Below are 24,704 nucleotides of genomic sequence, written 5' to 3'. Positions count from 1 at the left end.
TTGAACATTATTTACAATCAATATATAATTCATACAATCTAACTGTCCCAGCAAAAAACAGAAGAAAAAATAAAATAAAAAAAAATAAAAACAAAACAACCAATAGCTGTGTGTCACTCGCTGTCCCTCAGTGTGTGACAGACAGGCTGCACTCCCACACTGAACCACTGCTCAGTAAAAATGAAGCTGTACAGTTTATACAGGCTTCTTCCACACACAACAAATTGTGGGTATCAAGCTTTTCTCCACACTTCGGCACCAACATTGGTCCATAAACATTGCAGAGCACATTATTTGCATGGCTGTAGGGTGGAGGTGTGTACGCAGAAAATCACACACAAAAAACACAGTAGACAGAACTGTACAGGCCTCTGATTTATAAAGGGCACAACAGGGATAAGTTCTTAGTTAGCATGTTAGCACCCTGTCTAACCTCTGTAACTCAAGATTAAAAAAATCTTGTGTCTTCTTGACACAAGATTTTTATTATTTTTTAATGGGTTTGTGGTTAAATGGTCCGTTCGTTCTTTTGAATTTCAATTAAGAACAAAAACAATAAAATGGGAAAAATGTTTGTTATTTCATTATTCTGTTTTAGTGTCAAACAAAAAAATAGATTTCAACCTCTATTTCTAATATTTAATTTAAGGTTCCCGCCTATTTTGATTTTGATATTTTATTCTTAGGTTCCTGCCCCTGAAGTAAATTTTTTTGTTTGACACTAAAACAGAATAGTAAAATAACAAACGTTTTTTCCATTTTATTGTTTTTTTCGTTCCTAATTGAAATTCAAAATGGTACACAGACCTTAAATACCTAAAAAATAAGGTCTGTAGTTAACACAAGTTTAAGGTGTTTGGGTTTTGTTGTACGACATAAAATACGGTAGTAAAGTAAGTGTGGATTTTGTGTTTTACGTGTCCTTAAAAGGTGGTTGCTAACAAGTAGCTAAATGAGACTACAGTGGTTGTCGGGGACATTAAACGTCATCACACTGGACAAGGACAGGAACTCTCTCACAAGTCTGCCTCACAGCCTCTAGTTGTGATTTTCAGAGCTCTTGCAAACTCTTGTAGATTGTAGATTAGGTTAATAAACAATTCATTGGGCCACATATTTGCTAGCTTGTCAAACAGCTGGTTAGCTTGTCGGAGAGCGTCTGAAGCATAACGGTAGTTCACTATAGCATAACGTTAGCTTTTTACTTTCATCGTCTGCATTAACCCTTCAAACATAATTAAAGTGTTGTTCATTTGTGAAGATTATCCTGATGAACAAAACATGTAAGCAACAGAAAAATCAGAAACGTGTTTGTCACAGAGCTTATTTTCTGCAATGATCCAAATGCAAAACGTTAAATCCCACAAAGTGGCGGTGACATTTCTTATTTATGACACAGATTACAATATATACTCTGGACTGTCAACACCTCTTGTTTCTGTCTAATTTCTGCTGTCGCTGTGCAGGAGTCGAGCAGAGGGAGTGAAGGATGTAGCCAATAAAACCAAGCAGGCCTTGGATGAGTCTGAGAAGGCCATAGAGAAAGCAGGAGCAGCCCTGAAGGAGGCCCGCAGCAACCTCAACAGCACAAGGAATGCTACAGCTGAGGTGCAGTACACTTGAAAATAAGCTGTGTGTTTGATTATCTTATTTCACATCTCTTCCATTTACAGACAAGTGGACCACCTGCCTGTGGAGCACTTCATTTAAAGTGCTGCCTTTTCTTTACAACATCAAAGTACTTATATACGGTGGTCCTGAGAGGACTTAAGTCTGAGAGACTTAAGAAAACAAATGCAAATACACAAAACACAAGCAAATTGAGAAAGAATCTTCATCAATTTGACAACACAAGCGCAGCATTTAGAAAACACGCCACAACACAACAGAAGTGTTTCCAGAGGACACTTAAAAGTGATGCACACGTCTGGACACGCTTGTGATATTATCACGTTATTTCAAGATAATAATAATTTCACATTATAACGTTATAACGATCATAGTGTGCTAATGTTAACGGCTGATCGATAGCATGCTAACGTTAACCGGCGATCGATATCGTGCTAACGTTAACAGGCGAGCAAGACCAAGACCAACTCGGTGCCGTTGAGAGAGACCAACTCAAATGTGTATAATTCATTTATTTGATTTGTTTAGCTGCAATGTTATTGATACAGGCTAGCAGGCTAACGCTATATATCACGTTATAACATGAAAACATCATTATCATGAAATAACATGATAATTTAACTTTATTACATTATTACGTGAAATTATAATTATCTTGAAATAACTTGATAATATCACAAGCGTGTCCAGACATGTGCATCACTTTTAAGTGTCCTCTGGAAACACTTCTGTTGTGTTCTGGTCTATTTGTATCGCTTTTTCTTATTGTGTTGTGTTATGGTCTTTGCAGCACGTTTTCTAAATGTAAATGAAGATGTTTTCTCAATTTGCTTGTGTTTTGTGTATTTGCATGTGTTTTTTTAAGTTGCAGCGCTGTGAGCTCTCAGGGCCACCGTACTTATACACCCAAACAGCTCCCCAATAATTCTTAACTTTTCTATATGTCATTCTCTTGTAGGTGGATGAGAGGCTGACGCAGCTGGAGGAGAAGCAGATGGATGTCATGATGCGTTTAAACAACCTCTCCATGGAGGTGGAAGCTCTGAGGAACAAGACAGAACAGAACAGGCGGATGGCAAAGGACGCCAAAGCACTGGCTAATAACGCTACGCACCTCGCAACCTCACTGGAGCAGGTGTGTGTGTGAGCGGAAAGTTGTGTTTGTGCATTTTATTTTGAAAAAAATTGTCAAGTTTGATCCAAAATATATAGTCAGGCGGCTTAGCTAAATAAAGGGGACACGCCGGACAAAAGCACCAAATTTTTTCCACATACTCTCTATCACCATAGGTTTCAATTTTTGGTAGGAGCCACTTCATCAAGATTGCGGATCGGAGATGGCAGCCATATAAAGTCTATGAGAAATGCTATATCTTCCAAGCCACTTAGAAGGTCAATCTTGGTGTCAAAATCTACATTTTCTGGGTCAAGAAATCATTTAAAGCTATTGAGAACATCACTAGATGATTATTTGATCAAATAGATATGTTCATTTTCACCCAGACTGGTAGGTCTTCAAGTGCTGCAGCAGGGAATCCTGAGTTGAAAATGTTTGGAATCTATGTTCACAGGAGAGTGAGGATTAGCTGCCATGTACACTGCTCAAAAAAATCGAGGGAACGCTTTCATCTCATGTCAGATCTTGATCAACAAATTATTTACAGTGAGTCATCTAGTGATATTCTCAATAGCTTTAAATGATTCCTTGACCCAGAAAATGTAGATTTTGACACCAAGATTGACCTTCTAAGTGGCTTGGAAGACATATTGTTTCTCATAGACTTTATATGGCTGCCATCTCTGATCTGCAATTTTGATGAAGTGGATCCTACCAAAAATTGAAACCTATGGTGATAGAGAGCATGTGGAAAAATTTTGGTGCTTTTGTCCGGCGTGTCCCCTTTATTCTTAAATCTGGTCCTAAGCCGCCTGGCTAATATGAAAGGAAGCAAATGTCTGGTACAGTAGCAGGATGTCTTTATTTCTGGTAGAGAACATAATTGTGTGGTCCCTTTCAGAGCCTCAACGACACAGAGAAACGGTACCAGGAGCTGCAGGAGAAGGTGGACTCTCTGGGTGGGGAGCCTGGAGCCAACCTCGACCAGAAGGCCAAGGACATGAAGAAGGAGGCAGAAGACCTCCTCAGCAAAGCCACCAAGGGGATAGAACAGCTCAAGAGTAAGTACATGAACCTGCTTTCACTGTTGACAATCTTTACATTAGGTTTAATATGCACAGCTATTCTCAACCTTGATATGATTTCTGGGGATCGCCAAATCATTTTGGAAGTCAGCTCTGTCTCCACTGTGTTAAAGTATTCATGTGGTTTAGTCTTTTTGGTCATTTTGTGTCTTTTGTGGTCAATTTGTGTCTTTTTTTTGGGTCATTTTTTGTCTTTTTTGGTCATTTTGTGTCTTTTTTTGGTCATTTTGTGTCTTTTTTTGGTCATTTTGTGTCTTTTTTGTTCAATTTGTGTCTTTTTTTGGGTCATTTTGTGTCTTTTTTAGTCATTTTGTGTCTTTTTGTGGTCATTTTGTTTCTTTTTTGGGTGATCTGAACTGTGCGTGTAAGATTGTGTTCAGGGAGCGGGGTCGCGGACAACATGCATGTTAAATTGGGGGTCACGACTCAAAAAGGTTGAGAACTACTGCACTACATTGTTTACAATTTAACACACTCTTTTATATACAGCACAGTGAGATGGTGTAAAGAAACAGTATCTGTCAGCTTCTCAAGAGCATTAAAGATGAAACAATGTACAGGTACATCTCAATAAATTAGAATATCATAGAAAAGTTTATTTTTGTCAATTTAAAGTGATTCGACATTTATTTTTTATAATAAAACCTCAGTAACTTAACAGTAACATTAACTTAAGTAGTTAAAATTATAAAATGCTTACATAAATGCATTATTATTAATAATAATAATAATAATAATAATAATCGAATAAGATATTAAGAATATATAAAGCAATCTGAGTGGGGCCATTCTGCATAACAAGTACTTATAATTTGATACTTTAGGTACATTCTGATGCTGATACTTTTATACTTTTACTTAAGTACGTTTTGAGTAATTTCAAAGTGTGGTATTACTGATGGTATTACTTCTTCCACCACTGTGTATTACAGGTGCATGTCAATAAATTAGAATATCATAGAAATGTTTATTTATGTCAGTAATTCAATTCAAAAAGTGGAAATAACACATTATATAGATCCATTACACACAGAATGAAACATTTCATGTCTTAATTTATTTAATTTCTTCTAATAATTATAATGATTATGACTTACATTTATTGAAGACCTAAAATTCAGAGTCTCAAAAAAATGTATATTACAAAAGACAATTTTCTGCTTTACCTTGTTGTCGGACAGACCTTAATGACAGGGACCTGAAGCTGTTAAAGCTGATCAAAGCTACCAGACTCCTTTGAGTCTTTTTACCTCGCAGAACACAGGAGCTGCTCTTCTGTAAATGGAGTCTAGTGGCTTTGAAGAGAGCATTAAACTAAACTTAAACAGGGCTGTCTGACTTCAAGGTAAAGTGGTGAAAATGTGTAAATATAGCGTACACTTAAAGTGATGGATTTTTTGAAACATTGCTTTGTGCCAAAGTACAAGCTGTCCACCATCTGCTGTCAACTAAATATGTAAAAGTACTATAAACCTGAACTAATCCTTTACATGCCAAATACCAATACGGTACTGTAATACAGTAGTTCTCAACCTTTTTGAGTCGCGACCCCCAATTTAACATGCATGTTGTCCGCCACCCCCGCTCACTTTATATTTGATTGTTACTTTTGATCTAAGTCCTTGATACAAGTTTAAAGATCCATTCTGACCTCCTGAGTGTGTAACAGTCAGCTTCAAGCCAGAGACTCCTTGGAAAGTAATAACTTGCTACTTTGGGATTTGTCAGAAAAGACACAAAATTACCCAAAAAAGAATCAAACTGACCACAAAATGACATAAAATGATCAAAAATGACCGGAAATTACCAAAAAATGACATAAAATTAAGCAAAAAAGGACTCAAATTGACCCCCAAATGACAAAAAATGACCACAAAAAGAAGAACAGAATTACCCCAAAAAAGAAACAAAATTACTAAAAAAGACACAAAATGACCCAAAAAAGATGCTAAGTTACCAAAAAAAGGAAACAAAATGACCAAAAAAGACACAAAATGATCACAAAATGATAAAAAAAAAAAAAAGACACAAAATGACCAAAAAGAGACATTAAATGACCAAAAAGACTAAAACACATGAACACTTTAACACAGTGGAGACAGAGCTGACATCCAAAATGATATGGCGACCCCCAGAAATCATCTCGCGACCCCAATTGGGGTCGAGACCCCAAGGTTGAGAATAGCTGCTGTAATATACAAGATTTATCTGTTTTAATTATTATAAATATATCGCAATGTTGCTAATGGGTTATACTTTTCTGAGAAACACTGAGAAACTTTTATTAAATTGTATTCATATGACACACATTTCATTTAATACTAAATCTAAATTGACATCATAAATTTCCATTCAAATGAAAACATGTCACACAGCCACAGTGACCTTTAGCCTTTTTGGTAATATCGCCTTTAGCGGGGTTGTGTCTGAGATATTTTTGGGTCACTTTATATCATTTATGGTTTAATAAGGAAATAGGATATGTAATATGTCTTTTTTGGTAATTTTGTGTCTTTTTTGGTAATTTTGTGTCTTTTTTGGTAATTTTGTGTCTTTTTTTAATAATTTTGATACTGCCTCCAGCAGCCCCCAGGTAATTTGAGTTTGAGACCAGCTGATCTATATGACTCAATACTTGGTTGGGGTTGTTTGACTTGAACTACTGGAAATGGACTTTTCCATCGTATTCTAACTTATTGAGATGTTCCTGTATGTAGTAACTGTTGCGCTGCCGTCTACAGTCAGAGTTATTTGCAGTGACCTCACTCTGACCCGTGTCCTGCTCTCTGTGGCTGCAGAACTGGAGAAAAAGTTCAAGAGTAACGAGCAGCGGATGGAGAAGCAGCGCATGGAGCTGGACGAGCTGAAAGAAAACGCCACGGTGGCTCGGGACGAGATCCGGGCTCAAGTTCAGAAGTACAGCAGCTGTGAGTGAGGATGTTACACTTCCTGTTTACCGTTTGCTGCTGTAGGCCGGAGCAGAGTCGAGACTGATTATAACTGTGACTGGGACAGAAAACTACATGGCCCATCAAACTTAAACGCTGCTTTGGTACCTCTATTCTTTCACTGCTATATCAAGTTTTACACATTACCTGTCAAGTGTTATATCACACAAAGAGCCTTCCTCTGTCCATGTACTGTACCACTGTTTGACTCTGAGACAGCCACACTCTTCTTAATGGTGTTTGTCTTTAAGCTATTACAACAAGTGGATGACCTGTGGATTTGTTTCATTGTATAGGCTATGATCATTCATTTCATGAATAATAATAAACAGAAGAAATATATCAGAATATGTTATCAGAAATTTGTTATTTTGACCAAAAGTGCTTTCAAGATTTTGTATGTTTTTGCTGTAATTTGACCACATTAGTATGGTATTTACAATATGACATTCCTATTAAGAAATATGCAGAAAAGTATGATTTTTAAAATGAAATGTGTTTATTTTTTATTACAAAAGAAACTTTTGATTAAATACATATAAATGCATACACAATATTCTTATAAGCTAAATTCATTCTGACGTGTGATGATGGAGAAAAAATAAATTTGATACTGTTTATGTAAATTCATCATGTGTCCTGTTTCTGTTGTTGAACACATTGTGACAGTAAATATGTTGTTTCATAAATTGTCACAAGGGGGCGCCGTCTACTTAACAAGCCACTGTGTTCTCGCTGTGGCACTACTGAGGCAGCCACAATCAATCAATCAATTAATCAATCAATCAATCAGTCAATTACTTCATGAATACAAATATATGCAATTGAATGTATCTAAAATAATATTGGCATTAATTATTTGGTAAAATATGACATACCATTTTTCTTCCATTTATTTATTTATTTATTACATTTAATTACCTATTTTAATATTTATTATTTTCTCTTCATTATTATTTACCCTGTATTGATTTTCCTAAAATTATTAATTTCTTCATAATTTTGTCTTCATTTGAACATTAGAGGGCTGTCATTCAAAGTGTGTTAAAAAATACTTCAAAATAAAAAAATAAATCAATAGATAAAAATATTTATGTTAAAATGTATACATTTATATAATATATATATATATACATATTTATATTTGTATATATACATTTTTATTGTAAATTTTACTTTTATTTATTTTAAATCTATTTTAAATGTATCTGTCTTTTTTTTAATTTTTATTTATTATGTATTTTTAACACACTTTGAATGACAGCCCTCTAATGTTCAAATGAAGATGAAATGTATGAAGGAAATTATGTGGAAATTAATAATTTTAGGGAAATAAATAAAGGGGAAATCCAAAGAGAAAAGAATAATATTGCATTGCATATTAAAATAGGTACTTATATGTCATGAATAAATGGAAGAAAAACGGTAAATGGTAACAAAATATAGAACCAAATAAAAACATAAATATCCATTTATTTATTTTTGATTTATTTTCATTTTGCCAGTTGGAGGCATACACATACATGGTAGCTTATATTATATAATAATTATTATTATTATAAGGACAGCCAAACTACTTTTTCTAGAACTTTCAGCTATAAGCTAGATCTGTGGCACCCAATTATTTTACAGAACTAAATCAATTTTAAATGTGATGGAAGTATATTACAACACAACCAAAATTTGGTTGCAAGAAAATGAAAACTTCTTCCGGGTTGAAAGAAATATGAATTTTTATTAATTTGATTAGCCTAAGTTTTACAAGAATGTTGCATAATATCCCAACAGGTTTCTTAGATGTTCTGGTAAAAATGTCAACCCAATCATGTGAGAAATAAACAATTTGTGAGGTTTAGAAAAACAATGCAATAAATTAAAAAATGAATTAATAAAGTAATTAAACTTAGAATCTATGACACAGAATGGGAGCTGAAGTTAAGCTGTTAAGCTGAGTGTCCTATAAAACTATGAGCCATCAGGTTTTGTTCTAGTTGCAGCTGTGTATTTACTGCTATGACAAGTCAAATTTTAGTGGTCTGTGAAAAACCCACACAGGTGTTTTCACTTCATTTGACTCATTAGACTGCTGGCTGTGAGGGCATGCCTGTACACATTACATTTTCTGTCTCTGTTTTATTTTCCTACATTTCTATGTATAAATTATTTCTGTAGAGTGGAATTTGTGGCCTGGAGCGCAGTTTTAAAATGTATTTTTTGACAGTTTTTTCTCTCCCTCTACACTCTGGCGATGATGTCACACACTGTGACACCAACATTCTGTGCAATACACACCCATTATAATCTCAGAATTTCTCCAAAAATGATCATGGTCATTGAACAGGGATTGATAAAAAACTATATGACCTATCGAAACGTGGATTAATACACCGATACACAAGACTTGTGTCTACTGTTTAAAGTTTAAATGGAGTCTCTAGGTGAAATTGTGCCGGAGAAGTAGACGTTTAAAAATCTCCAATTATTGTTCTTTTTCGCTCATTTTTTGTCGGCCGTCCCATTCATTTCAATGCAAAATTTTAAAAATAAAAGTAAAGATCGTCTCTACTGAACATTTTTAAATTTACAATGGATTCAATGGTTACTTTACCATTTGTTTTAAGATTTCTGTTGCACCGCGGCAATACTTCCATGATCACTTTTGTTTTTTGTTGTTTGTTTGTTTTTTCTATAAGAAAAAATGACTAATTTACTCTTTGTATGTTTTAATACGGTTGTGCTCATCTGCAAAACCCAATAAAAAAAAGTTTGAAAAAAAACAAAAAAACACTTAAATATATTTTCTTTAATGTGCAGTATCTGTAAAAATGCTCTCAGGAAACAAACAAACACAAAAATATATATTAATAATAATGAATGCCACATAGCAGAAATATATGTATATAATGTGTATATAAGTATATGTCTTATTTTTTATATTCTTTATTCTGTCTTCTATATCTAAGTGTCTGTGTCTTGAGCTGCTGTGACGACTAAATTTCCCCACTGCGGGATAAATAAAGTCATATCTTACCTTGTCAAAAAAAAGAGGAGATTTCTGTTGCACCAAAAGTGAAAATCCCCAGTGTTTTTAATTAAAAAGCAGGTCTATGTGATATTTAAATACAGTGATAGTGTCAAATTGCTCAATCTACAGAGAAATGAACACAGACCATATTTAAAAACTGTGTCTTTAACCCTTTGAGTCTTGGGCTATTATGTCCGTTTTTGAATATTTTTCATTCTGCTACTTAAAAAACCATGCCATGTTGGTATCATTTTTTTTCCAGCACAACCTCACCTATATGACTTGATAATTTTATTTATTTTTTTAACTTTGACTTACTCGATCAACATTTTAAACCTGTTAAAAAACTTTTTTTTTTAAATGATCGTGTTTTTACTTTCAAAAATCCCAATCATGCTCAATGAAGAATTTTAAATGTTGATTACAAATATAACATCTAAAAGGTAAAATGAGAATAACATCTTGTTCTATATTTTAATACTAAATATAATTGACCTTATCTCCGGTTTTACTTGGCCAATCATCATCAAAGAAAAACTGGCATGGAGTTTCAAGCCAGAACTTTAAAGGGCACTTTTGATTTTTACGCCATGACATCATGAGGAAGTAATGCGCCGGTGGACTTCAGAGGATGTTGTGATGTCACAAACTATATTTAGGTAGAAAGTGCAGCTACAGTGCCGTTATTGTCATTACCAGGCTGCAATGATGGTGCAAAAAAACACACACTGAAAAAAAGGTGTGTCTAAAAACAAGATAAAAACACTAAAAAACACTAAATCTGAGGGAAATGATCTTGCTGCATGGACAGATAATTTACCTTGACAAGATTAATGTATCTTGTTTTAAGAGTTAACTTCTTATTTTAAGTGTTCAACATGCTTATTTCTAGATTTAAGATTATTTGAAGACCAGATTTAGTGTTTTTATCATGTTTTTAGACACACCTTTTTTTTTTACAGTGTAGATCTTTGCTCCGGTCATTATTTTTACAGTCTATGGCTTAGATATGTAAGACCCAGAAACACTGACCAATCAGAGCAGACGCTGCTTTTGCAGGAAGGGGTCTTAAAGAGACAGGCATGAAATTAAATAAAAAATTAATTATCAGGACATATAGGTGACTTAATGCTGAAAAAAACTGATACCAACATGGCAGGGTGAAAATTTTTAACAGATTTTTTTAACAGAAATAATAGCAGAAGATTTCAGAGGGTAAAGTGGCAGAATGAAAAGTATTCAATAACCGACAAAATATCCCAAGACTCCAATGTGTTAAGTGTACAACATGCTTATTTCTAGATTTAACAATCTAAATTGAATAAATCTTGTCAAGGTAAATTATCTGTCCATGCAGCAAGATCATTTCCCTCAGATTTACTGTTTTATCTGGTTTTTAGACACACCTTTTTTGCAGTGTATGTTTTTTTGCACCATCATTGCAGCCTGGTAATGACAATAACAGCATTGTAGCTGCACTTTCTACCGAAATATAGTTGGTCTTACATATCTAAGCCATAGACTGTAAAAATAATGGCCAGAGGTTGCTGCCTGGCAGAAACACTGAGCAAAGATCTACACTGTAAAAAAAAAGGTGTGTCTAAAAACATGATAAAAACACTAAATCTAGTCTTCAAATAATCTTAAATCTAGAAATAAGCATGTTGAACACTTACTTAAAATAAGAAGTTAACACTTAAAACAAGATCAATTAAAGCTGCAAGCAGCGATGAACTGGCCCAACAGAGTGACCTGACAATTATTTGTTTCTTACCAAGATAAAAAAAAAACTTTAGATTTAGAAGTGTTACATAATTTATCTTGTTTTAAGAGGTAATTTATTATTTTAAGCATTCAACATGCTTATTTCTAGATTTAATAATCTTAATTTGATAAATCTTGTCAAGGTAAATTATCTGTCCATGCAGCAAGATCATTTCCCTCAGATTTACTGTTTTTATCTGGTTTTTAGACACATCTTTTTTGCAGTGTATGTTGTTTTGCACCATCATTGCAGCCTGGTAATGACAATAACGGCACTGTAGCTGCACTTTCTACCGAAATATAGTTTGTGACATCACAACCTCACAGAAGTCCTGACAGCTTGTTTAAAGACACAGTTTTTGAATATGCCCTGTGTTCATATCACATGTACAGTACAGTTACACATCTTTTCCCCTCAGATTTAGTGTTTTTATGTTGTTTTTAGACACACCTTTGTGCAGTGTGTGTATAAGTATCAGCAGTTCATTCACTCCATGTCTGCTGTCGTCAGTCTGAAGGAGTTGGTTTTCTGGCTCTGGATCCTGAGCTCTAACAAAGAGAGGCTGTCCTCTGGCCTCAGGGAATGTGTAATATGACAGAGATTTACAGCAGGCTTTGTCCTGCAGAGCACAGCACCTGAACACATCATACAAACTCTGAGAGAGAGTGACCCCGAAGAGATGTGATAAATGCAATTAAAATATGTTAGTTTCCATTGTATATGTCTGGGGGAAGAAGAAGAAAGAAAGAATAAGAATAAGATTAATTCACTGGATCACATGAAATCTAGAGCAGCTATTCTCAACCTTGGGGTCCCGACCCCAATTGGGGTCTTGAGATGATTTCTGGGGGTCGCCAAATCATTTTGGAAGTCAGCTCTGTCTCCACTGTGCTAAAGTGTTCATGTGTTAATGTGTTTTAGTCTTTTTGGTCATTTATTGTCTTTTTTTGGTCATTTTGTTTCTTTTTGGGCTATTTTGTGTCTTTTTGTGGTCCTTGCTTAATTTTATGTACTTTTTTGGTCATTTTGTGTCATTTTTGATCATTTTGTGTCACTTTGTGGTCAATTTGATTCTTTTTTGGTCATTTTGTGTCTTTTTTTGATCATTTTGTGTCATTTTGTGGTCAATTTGATTCTTTTTTGGTCATTTTGTGTCTTTTTTTTTTAAATAATTTTGTGTCATTTTGTGGTCAATTTGATTCTTTTTTGGGTAATTTTGTGTCTTTTCTGACAAATCCCAAAGTATCAAGTTCTTACTTTCCAAGGAGTCTCTGGCTTGAAGCTGACTGTTACACACTCAGGAGGTCAGAATGGACCTTTAAACTTAGAGCAAAGGACTTAAATGATTAAAAATAACAATAAAATATAAAAAAAATATATGAATACACAAACAGAGAGATGTTTTAGTTGTTCTCTGCTTCATTTGTCCAAAATTCTTCGTATCAACTGAGTTTGTGGGATCTGAACTGTGAGATTGTGTTCAGTGAGTGAGGGTCACAGACAACATGCATGTTAAATTGGGGGTCGCGACTCAAAAAGGTTGTCTTTTTTTGTTTCTTTTTTTAGTCATTTTGTGTCTTTTTTGGTCATTTTGTGTCTTTTTTTGTCATTTTGTGTCTTTTTAGGTCATTTTGTGTCTTTTTTTGATCATTTTGTGGCCAATTTGTGTCTTTTTTGGTCATTTTGTTTCTTTTTTGGGTGATCTGAACTGTGCGTGTGAGATTGTGTTCAGTGAGGGGGGGTCACAGACAACATGCATGTTAAATTGGGGGTCGTGACTCAAAAAGATTGAGAAGCACTGATCTAGAGGAGGTGTCTGTGGCTGTAAGTCCTGCAGGAGATCCCAGCCACCTGTTGGATGAGACTGATGTTTGGAGTGTGAGCCGGCAGCCATGGGGTCTGTGGTGTGTGCGCGGCCACGGGGTGCACATTGGGTGCAATCAAAGGGAATCTAATCCGTCCAGCAGGGAGCGCGCATTCCTGCTCCAGGACACAGACGGGGCTCTGCGGAAAACATGCAGTGGGTTTGTGGAGGAGAAAGGTGTGGAGGAATCTACTGTCTTACACTGTAAACAATTGTCTTGTAAATTAACAGTAAAACACTGGCAGCAGGGTTGCCAGTATTCTACTGTTAATTTTACAGTTCCTCTACTGTTATCTACTTTACAGTATGTTACTGTGATAAAACCACATACTGAATTACAGTAAAATCCTGCATTTCATTCATTTTTTCAGTAGACTAAAACACAGTATAGTGCTGAAACTAGTTGCTATATTGTTGCAGTATACAATGCAGTCATTTTTTGTAAATAGAGCATATTACTGTCTGAAAGCCAATTACTATGAATTAAGCACTGTCTTCACAATAACCTCAGTAATTTTAATATACCATAATTTACCAATTTACCATTTAAGTAAAATACAGGCATTAAAAATGTGTACAAGAATAGACTTAGTATAATATATATATATATATATATATATATATATATATATATATATATATATATATATATATATACCTACAAATATTGCCCAGAATGCATTGTTTTCTACAATATAATACAATTTTAATGAAAAACAGTATGTTACTGTCACAATTTGGCTGTTTTCTTACAGCAATTTGTTACAGTGTACATCAAACATCTAAAAATGTGTTTCTGGTCACTTAAATGAAACAACATGTGTTAACACTTTGGAGTCTTGGGATATTTTGTCGGTTATTGAATACTTTTCATTCTGCCACTTTACCCTGTAAAACCCAAATATAGAAAAAGACACAAAAAATGTTTTTTAACCATTCAGATGTTGTTGTAGGAGGCCTTTGGGGGTGAAAATTGAGTGTTTTCAAAAATGTTATGTTTTAGTAAGTTTTACAGAAATGTTGTAATATCGCAACAATTATAAAATACGCTCTAAATAAAATGTAGGGCATATGTTACACAGTTTTTTTGGGGATAACCAAAATTGTTGTAATTCTGCAACCCTGGGTCTTACAGGGTTAATGCTCTAAAATCTTCTGCTATTATGTCTGTTAAAAAATCTGTTAAAAATCTTCACCATGCCATGTTGGTATCAGTTTTTTGAGCATTACGTCACCTATATGTCCTGATAATTAATGTTTAACTTTTACTTACTCGATCAAAGTTGTATCCAAAAGAAACTAAGGAAACATAAAATCTGATCTTGAAAATGATGTTTCAAAACACAGAATTTTAAATATTGCAAATATGAATACAGGTTGCAAATATAACATGCAAGAGGTAAAATGAGGATAATATCCAGTTCAATATTTTATACTAAATATATTTGACAACATCTCCAGTTTTACTTGGCCGAATATCATCAAAAAACAAAAACTGGCATGGAGTTTTAGAGGGAAGCTGATGGCAAGAGTCAATGTTGCTTCATTTCTATGTCTTCACGTCATGAAGAAGTAATATACAGATGTTTTCATGGACTCTAGAGGGTTAAAAATGTTTACCATGCTGTGGCATTGGTATATATTTTTTCAGCATAACCTCACCTTTATGACCTGATACTTATTTTTTCACTTTGACTTACATCTTCATTCAACATTTTGAGCCCAAAACAAACAAACAAACAAACAAAAAACAACAATATAAAATCAGATTTTAAAATGTATATATAATTATTATTATTTTTTTAAACAAGTCAAATATGTAAGATCACTTCACAGGCATTAAGTGCCTGGAATACATGTGCAAATTAGTTTTATCATAGGAATAAAGTGCAGATCAGTTGACTTAGAAAGTTTCTAAATGTTGAAATAGGTTGCAAATATAACATATAAAAAGGTAAAATGAGGATAACATCTATTTTTTTAATGTTTTAAACTAAATATATTAAATATCTTCAATTTATTGTCACCATCAATCAAAAACAAGATTGTAGTTTAAGCCGACCCTTTAGAGGGAAGCTGACGCCTCCACGTTGCTTCAGTTTTATATCGTGACGTCATGAAGAAGTAATGTGCTGGTGCTTTCATGGACTCCAGAGTATTAACCACAATCTGCAACATTTTTTGTCTTTTGACCTCTTTGTACTCTAATGGCTAAAATTGCACCAATCTTCAGTCATAATATTTGATATCATAATACTTTGAGATGCCCATTGGCAGTAAAAGTAACAGCCCATTACAGCAGCTATTCTCAACCTTGGGGTCCCGACCCCAATTGGGGTCGCGAGATAATTTCTGGGGGTCACCAAATCATTTTGGAAGTCAGCTCTGTCTCCACTGTGTTAAAGTGTTCATGTGTTTTAGTCTTTTTGGTCACTTAATGTCTTTTTGGTCACTTAATGTCTTTTTGGTCATTTTGTGTGTGTTTTTTTGTCATTTTGTGTCTTTTTTGGTCATTTTGTGTCTTTTTTGTGTCTTTTTTTGATCATTTTGTGGTCAATTTGTGTCTTTTGGGGTCATTTTGTTTCGTTTTTTTTGGTCATTTTCTTTCTTTTTTTGGTAATTTTGTTTCTTTTTTGGTAATTTTGTTTCTTTTTTGGGTCATTTTGTGTCTTTTTTTGGTCATTTTGTGTCTTTTCTGGTCATTTTGTGTCTTTTTTGGTCATTTTGTGTCTTTTTTGATCATTTTGTGGTCAATTTGTGTCATTTTTGGTCATTTTGTTTCCTTTTTTTTGGTCATTTTGTTTCTTTTTTGGGTGATCTGAACTGTGCGTGTGAGATTCTGTTCAGTGAGCGGGGGTCGCGGACAGCATGCATGTTAAATTGGGGGTCGCGACTCAAAAAGGTTGAGAACTACTGCATTACAGTATAAAAGATTAATATTTCCATGGAATACTGTTTTTTCTTTCATTAGAAACTACAGATTTTAATGTTATTTCACTGATTGCAATTATTGTTTTGTTATTGTTTGATGAAATGTTTTCTATGTGTCTCCCTGGAGTTTCAGATACTTTTACTACTATATGTGGCATAGTACATATGATATTTACTGTTTGGGCACATGGGACTACTGGTTTGACAAAAATATAGAATGGAATCAGACAACAGCAGTCCAGTGTAGGGCTGGGCAATATGGACCAAAAGTCATATCCCGATATATTTAGGCTGAATATCGATATACGATATATATCCCAAAAACATGCCCTCGGACCCCCCTAGATGGTTTGGTTTGATGGTTTTAATTGTATCATATGATTAATTACTTTGATCTGGATCTCCTTTTAACTTGATGCTAATATTTCATCATACATGATGCATCATAGCTTTTTGCGTGCTGGTGGGGCCAGGTTATTATAGTGAATGAAAACTAGCGAAAACTAGAACTGAAAAAACATTTTCGTTAACTGAAATGAAAATAAAAACGAGAGTTTTAAAAAAAAAAAGATAACTAACTAGAACTCTATTGTGTGGTTACAAAACAAACTAAAATTATAGTGAAAAGTCCTTCGTTTTCGTCTTTGTCAACTCTGTTATACAAAATCAAGTGTTTCTATTTCTCTGCCACTGAGTGTATTTTCCTGCTAGTTAGAGTGTTAATAACCTTATTGGGGCTGAGATGGATAAACCAAAGGAAAATAAAGGCAAAATTTATTATGACCTCCTTGAATCTCGTACCCAACACATAGCCCATTACAAAAAACTAAAACTAACACTAAAACTATTAAAAAACTAACACTAAAACTAAACATTTTCAGAAAATAAAAACTAAACTAAAACTAGCAAACTCACTCTAAAAACTAACTATAACTAGCTGAATTTGAAAACAAAAGTTCACAACAAAATTAAAACTAAAACTAATGAAAAATCCAAAACTATTTTAACCTTGTGCTGGGGCCCCATGTTGTGCAGAATGTGCCCTTTTTATTTTTTCGCCCCTATGAAGAAGCCCTTGGCCCCTGCTGTAGCCCCTGTGTCAAATTAATATTTAAATGATCAATTTATAACAATCAACGACGGAACAATTCTTACCTATTTTTTGTTCAAACAATATCTCATTGTGCACAGAAGGAACCAAGAATGTGTACATTGTATAATAGTTTAATTGTGCAATAAAAGCTTGTGTATATATAAGAAGATCATTCTCACTGGACTGCACTTTCAAAATAAAGAAAAAGTAATTGTGCACAAAAATGAGAAATGAGATTGTCGTGCAAAAATAAAATAAATAACGAAAACTAGAATTGAAAAAACATTTTTGTGAACTGAAATAAAAATAGAAAAACGAGAGTTTTTAAAAAAACGTTAGCTAACTAAAACTAAAACTTTGTGTGGTTACAAAACTAACTAAAACTAACTAAAATTATAGTGAAAATGTCCTTAGTTTTAGTCTTTGTCAACTTTTTTTCATAAATAATTTAGTGTTTCTATTTGAACATGCAGGAACACATAGTAAATATGTTGACTGAGACTGGGATGTCTACACTCAAACCAAAATTCAAAACACCCGGAACGGTAAGAGTTAATAACCTTATTGGGGCTGAAATGGATAAACCTAAGGAAATAAAGGCAAAATGTATTATGACCTCTTTGAATCTCGTACCCAACACATAGTCCATTACAAAAAACTAAAACTAACACTAAAACTAATAAAAAACTAAACTAAAACTAAGCATTTTCAACAAAAAAAACTAAACTAAAACTAGCAAACTCACTCTAAAAACTAACTAAAACTAGCTGAATTTGAAACAAAAATTCACAATGAAATTAAAACTAAAACTAATGAAAAATCCAAAACTATTATAACCTTGGTAAGTCTCATTGTTTCAATCAGTGTATTTGTATCTTCCAAATATACTTAAATGAGATTTTGAAATGAGCTAAAATAAAGATTTTGAATGCCTAAATATCACCTCTGCCGTTTTTTAATGTGGCCCTCTCCAGTGGTGGTTCTAGACCAATTTTCCTGTGGGGGCCAAGGAGGGGCCAGTGTTTAATCAGAGGGGCACATTAGCGCATGAAAAAATGGCAAAGATGATATTTAAGCATTCAAAATCTTTGAATGTCTTGAAAAAGACACAAAATGACCAAAAAAGACACAAAATGACAACAAAAAAAGACACAAAATGACTTACAAAGACTAAAAAATGGACAAAATAGCCCTATAAGACCCCATAGAGTTAAACTATTATACAATGTACACATTCTGGGTTCCTTTTGTGTGCAATGAGATATTGTTTGAACAAAAAATAGGTAAGAATTGTTCCATTGTTCATTGTTATAAATTGACCATTTTATTATTAATTTGACACAGGGGCCACAGCAGGGGCCAAAGGCTTCTTCACAGGGGCAGTGGCCCCTGTAGGCCCCTGTGTAGAACCGCCACTGGCCCTCTCATTAAAAACACTGGCCCCTGCTTGGCCCCCACAGTAACACTGATCTAGGACCGCCCCTGCCTCGCCCTCCCCCGGCCTCACCGTGCTCCGCTCCGCTCCGGTCCGCTCCGCTCCAGAAGTCCACTCCGGGGTTTCCAGCGGAGAGTCGCAGGAGTTGAGGAGTCCTCATCGACGCCGCTCTGCCTCGCATCCGTCCGGCAACTCCGCAGCAAGTGGACCAAGAGAGACCCAGTACCGCAGCGGACATCTGAACCAGGACGGTGAGTGCGACTATACGAGTCACTTCGAGAGGTTTAAAGAAAACCAGATAGAGGAACGTAGTCCCAGCTGAAACACTTTGCTGTAAGGAGCCTCATATCAGAGCAGGGATGTTTTTATTATTATTATAAACAGCTCGGAGGGAAACAGTGAGCCGTATATGTTTGTATATCGAGGAAACGTTGGTGGAGTCAGAAAAAGTAGAAAACTAACGAAGCAAGTATTGCAGACATCTACTTAGATTAAGTCAAAGCCAAACTTAACCCAAATCGTGAACACTGCAAAAAAAAAAAAGGTGTTTAAAAACAAGATAAAAAACATTAAATCTGAGGGAAATGATCTTGCTGCATGGAGAGATAATTTCACTTGACAAGATTTCTTAAATTAAGATTATTAAATCTAGAAATAAGCATGTTGAAAGCTTAAAATAAGAAATTAACTCTTAAAACAAGATAAATATATACACTTATATATACACTTCTAAATCTAAAGTTTTTTTTTTTATCTTGGTAAGAAACAAATAATCATCAGGTCACTCTGCTCGGGCCAGTTCATCGCTGCATGCAGCTTTAACTTATCTTGTTTTAAGAGTTCATTTCTTATTTGAAGCGTACAACATGCTTATTTCTAGATTTAACAATCTTAATTTAAGAAATCTTGTCAAGTGAAATTTTCTGTCCATGCAGCAAGATAATTTCCCTCAGATCTAGTGTTTTTATCTTGTTTTTAGACACATATTTTTTGCAGTGAAGACACACACGGACTGCCTGTGTGTGTTATAAGTGAATGTATGTTGTGCATGTTACTGGTGTGTAACAGCTGATCTGATCCACAGGTTGCTGCAGCCTGGAGGCTTGATGCTCAGAGATGCAGGCGTCACTGCTAATGCTTGTCTGCGGTGAGTACCCTGACTGTACACCAGCCCCTTTAAAGTCACTCCATGTTTTCTGCTCCATAACAAACCCTCAGAAGTGATTCACTGACTGTCTCCAGGTCACTGGGCTTCCTTTGATTAGTCTCTGGAAAACATGGAGCTTATGTATTGATGTTGAACTCCTGTAGGGAATCCACGTGACTTCACATCACTTGGTTATTTTCACTTGCAGGGGATCAGCTCAAGTGAGAACGCTTTGAAAAAAGGTGTTATCTCGGGCAGAAATGTCCACTTGTTTTCCAAATAATAAGCACGAGAAGCTACTATGAGTAACATTTTGCAGTGAAATGGCTGTGAAATGACCTTTTGTTTCCCCATACAAAACTGCACTTACAATTTCATGAATTTATCTTTATTTTTTACATTTATTCCAGTACATTCCTCAAATGTGTCTCCTTTTCATCACAGTGAATTCCACAGCTGACTAAAAAGTAACATTTCTCATTCAGAACAGTTAAACACAAAAACAAGCAATTAGGGTTGTCACCATACTAACATTTTCAACTCGATACTCGATACCATTTTCGGTACCACCAGGATAAAAACAAAGACCCCAAAATTTAACAGAAACATTTTTATTAACAAGAAAAATGCAACATGTTAGAAATGAACAGAACCACAGGTTAAATATTTATAATAAAAAACAATTGTGCAAAAAAAAACTGCAACTATGATAACAAGCTTCAGGTCTGAGGTAGTGCAGAAATAAATAAATACAATAAACAATTATAACAATATTTCCAGCTGTGTGTGTTGCTGTTTGGTTGCAGCTCGACTTTCCTCTGCTTCATTCTGGGACTTCAAGAGAGAAAATAACACTTTTCAGTCACCAACATTTATGTAAACTTATTATCGATACTTTTGAAAATGAGTATCCGGATACAAGATTTTAGTATCGATACTTTTTTGAGTATCGATACTTTTGACAACCCTACAAGCAACAGATCTGGTAGAAACAGTAGCTGGTGGTTGTGTCGGTTCCTGCATAGAGATAAGATAGCTGATGTTTCTTTTTTAGGGCCCCTGGTGCCCTCCTGGTCTCTGGGGTCGCCCCCGTCTCTCTCCCTCTGTCTGTCTGTCTGTCTGTCTGTCTGTCTGTCGGCCTCTCTCTGTGGGTGGTGTCGCCCTGTTTATGGTCCTCCTAAAACAGCCCAGCTGAATCCGCAAATAGAGACACCCACTCCACACCTACCTCCAGCACTGTTTAAGAGCCTTCTGGATGTGTGCGTGTCCACTGCTGCTTGTATATGTATGTGTTTATGCCTGTTTGCGTGTGTGCGTGTGTGTGTGTGTGTGTGTGTGTGTGTGTGTGTGTGTGGGTGGTTGGTTGACAGAAATAAAGGAAAGCTATGAGATGAACAGATACCACACAGTATCAGGTGAAGCTACCTTTTTGCTAGATCAGTTGTTTTATTTCATTTAAAGCCATAATATGACACTAAAAAGTTTTTTTTCAGTTATCAGTATTTGTATCTGACAGCTGCACCACTCCAAGACAAGTAGGCTGTGCTCCATACAATCAGTTAGCTAAAGATTTATCAGAGTAAACGACCCTCAATAAAATGCTTCCCCATGCTTTGTTCCCTGTAGCTGAAGACAATGGACTCATTGCTCCAGTTAAAGTCTATTAGTGGCTGATGTTAGCACCCAGGGTGTCCCCCCAGGCATTATCACTGATCCAACTGCTGCTCTTTACAGTCTCAGGTCAGTTTTTGAGACCCACAGCAACCACGGCATGTCCAGATTAAAAACAAGAGGTGACAGGGCCTTTTCAGTAGCAGCCCCCAGACTCTGGAACTGCCCTAAATGTTTTTAAGTCTCACTTAAAAACCCACCTCTTTTCTCTTGCCTTCAATTAAAGTTTTCCTCTGGCAAGTGCTAGTACTAGTACTAGTGCTAGTAATCCCTAAGTGCCTTTAAAATTATCCCTTCTTCTTTTAATTTATTTTAACCCTTGCAGGCAATGTCTTTTAAGCCTTTTTGTTTTGTTTTTATGACTGCTGTTTTAGGTCGCCATATTTACTCCTCTGCAACGTTTCGCCTGCAGTTGCCTGCACCAGAGGCGTGATGGGGAGATCAAGTGATCCCGGCATGAAAACATAAAAAACATGATCAATTTAAAGTGATTACACAAGTTAATAAATTAAACCACATAAAAGTGTAACATACTTAGTTAGAATGACCCCTACATTGACAGCAGTAAAACGCTGCTTACATCAATAATGATAATGTAATGATAAATTTAGAATATATAAAAAACAATCTGAGTGTGTTCATTCTGCATAACGAGTACTTTTAATTTTGATACTTTAAGTTAGGGCTGGGCGATATGGACCAAAAGTCATATCCCAATATATTTAGGCTGAGTGTCAATATAGAATATATATCCTGATATTTTTATTGCAAAGTGAGAGCAAATGTTCAGTCAAAGTCAAGGCCAATTATGACATGTCACAAGAACTTTTATTGAAATCATTTATTTAAGTGAAAGCAAATAATGTATAACAACAGGAGTACCTTTTTAAAAAAAAAATCAAAGTTCCATAAAGTGCACATTTAAATAAAAAATATCTTAAATAAAAGCCGCAGCTTGCCTGGAGACAGGATCACAGTGCAAATTGGAACTATATATGAAACGATATATGCCATATGGTCTAATTCCATATCACATTTAAAAATAAATCGATATATCTTTTATATTGATATATCGCCCAGCCATACTTTAAGTACATTTTGATGCTCAAACTTTTGTACTTTTATTACAGTGAGTTTCTAATGCACAACTTTTACTTGTAGTGGAGTAATTTCACAGTGTGGCATTAGTACTTTTACTGAAGTAAGAGATCTGAATACTTCTTCCACCACTGGTAGTAACAGAGGCGTTAAATTGGTGAGATTGTTCGAGGGAAGGATCAATGTGAACTGGCAGAGCCGGGGAGAAACACACCTCTTACTTGAGTCCAACAGTAATCGAATCATGTTCAGCAAAATAAAGAACAACCTTTCTTGAGTCTGTAGAATCTCTAAAGCGAGAAACAGCACGTCAGGCAGTTCCTCCACCATTATTGGTTTGAATTCACTGACACTGCTGTTACTTCCTATACACAAAGTGTCAGCGGCTTGTTGTAATTAAACTGGCGTTGCTTACTAGTGACCTGGTTTTTTAATGCCGATACAGATTATTTTGACATCAGTCTTAACCGATCCCCAATATGTGCTGCCAAATTTTTGGGGCCAATTTTGAAGCCGATATTGCCTTTTCTCCCTCCATTTACATGATAAAAATGACACAATGATAACAAATATTACACAAGTCTCATTTTAAACAACAAAAAGAAACCTTTATTAACGAAACAATCAAAACATATTACCAGTTGGATAGCAAACAACGTGTATGTTGTTCTAGGCCTGGAGGTGGTGGCGCCTCAGATGATCCACATATTTGATGTGTTTTTCTTTTTTCCGGTATCAGCAGCAGCTCACCAGAGAATGGCAGATGTTGCACCGAGCCTTGTCTGCTGTTGGCTCAGTGAAATGGGCTAACTGATCGGTGAACGCACGCACATATCGGCCGATGCCAATACAAGTAAAAAACGTGAATATCGGCCCGATATATCAGTCGACCTCTATTGCTTACTGTACACTGAAAAAAGAACCAACTTAATTGAATTGTTTCATTTGGTAACACCTAAATGAATTAAGTTATTTCAAATTAATTTAAAATCAGTTGTGTTAATCTAACTTATTAAATTAATTTGAAAGAACTTAATTCATCTAGGTGTTACCAAATGAAACAATTCAATTAAGTTGGTTCAACTATTTTCTTTTTTCAGTGTGCACATATTGCAGCAGCACATGCATACTGTACTGTGCTACTCCTCCCACTTCTACCCGTGATGCCTTCATTCCTGCAATGTGAATGGATGCCAATATAACGCCGTGTGGAATCACTATAATTTTGCAATAAAGTGGGAATTTTGCAGAAACGCAGTCTGAAAGGGGCTCATGATTAACAGGTTACAACCATAGTACACAGTGTGTTTTCATCTTAAAGCTTTAACTCTTCACAGTGTGTTTTCACTTCAGCAAAGTTGTCCTGCAACATTTTGGTCGCTTAAAAATATCTTGTTCAGTGTTCCGTTGGACCCTTTTTTATAAGATTGATCATTATGTTTTTGGCCCCACGTTGATCGTTGTTGGCGGCTTTAGAAGAAGCTCCTCATCAGTGTGTCTGGCTTTATCTCATTCCAGAAACCATTCTGTACCTCAGCACTTAAGTCTGAAGCCCATTCAGTTTCTACAAGAGCTATTTACAGTGTAGCAGAGATGTAAAGATACTCATTCAAAAGGAAAAAGGGTCAAAGAGAGAACCTCTTATTGGTGCAGAAGGAATGAAGTGTCTGAAGAGGAAATAAGTAAAAGATAGGATCAGCTGAGAGAGTATTAGAGGACAATCAGAGGAGGAGGTGGGAGACAAGATGTGTTTCAGAGCGGAAAGGTGAACCAGTGTGTCTATAAAGCTCACACACTGTCATTATAGAGATAGGGAGCTGTCCATTAAGACCCCTGTCGCCTCTCAGGACAAGCTCCGAGGTCAGGGGTCATGTCCAAACCCCCAGGGCAGAGACG

The 24,704-nt window shown here is 35.3% G+C and overlaps 2 protein-coding genes across 2 annotated transcripts in view; both read left to right on the top strand.

Moving 5' to 3' along the window:
- The window catches only part of lamb2l (laminin, beta 2-like), a 99,238-nt gene extending 91,729 nt beyond the window's left edge, over window positions 1-7,509 (top strand). The window contains exons 32-35 of the mRNA XM_059333102.1: window positions 1,467-1,608; window positions 2,588-2,764; window positions 3,648-3,807; window positions 6,630-7,509. Coding sequence (XP_059189085.1) covers window positions 1,467-1,608; window positions 2,588-2,764; window positions 3,648-3,807; window positions 6,630-6,766 — 616 coding nt within the window. The 3' untranslated portion in view covers window positions 6,767-7,509. The remainder of the gene's footprint in view (window positions 1-1,466; window positions 1,609-2,587; window positions 2,765-3,647; window positions 3,808-6,629) is intronic.
- An 11,582-nt stretch (window positions 7,510-19,091) lies between these two features.
- Window positions 19,092-24,704, top strand: part of lamb2 (laminin, beta 2 (laminin S)) — a 98,042-nt gene continuing 92,429 nt past the window's right edge. Inside the window, exons 1-2 of the mRNA XM_059333798.1 lie at window positions 19,092-19,143; window positions 19,977-20,039. Of these exons, the coding sequence (XP_059189781.1) occupies window positions 20,009-20,039 (31 nt within the window). The 5' untranslated portion in view covers window positions 19,092-19,143; window positions 19,977-20,008. The remainder of the gene's footprint in view (window positions 19,144-19,976; window positions 20,040-24,704) is intronic.

The sequence above is a fragment of the Centropristis striata genome, chromosome 5 (genome assembly GCF_030273125.1).
Source record: "Centropristis striata isolate RG_2023a ecotype Rhode Island chromosome 5, C.striata_1.0, whole genome shotgun sequence".
Taxonomy (NCBI): domain Eukaryota; kingdom Metazoa; phylum Chordata; class Actinopteri; order Perciformes; family Serranidae; genus Centropristis; species Centropristis striata.
The sequence above is the reverse complement of the archived record's forward strand: the minus strand, read 5'-3'. Positions and strand labels throughout refer to the sequence as shown.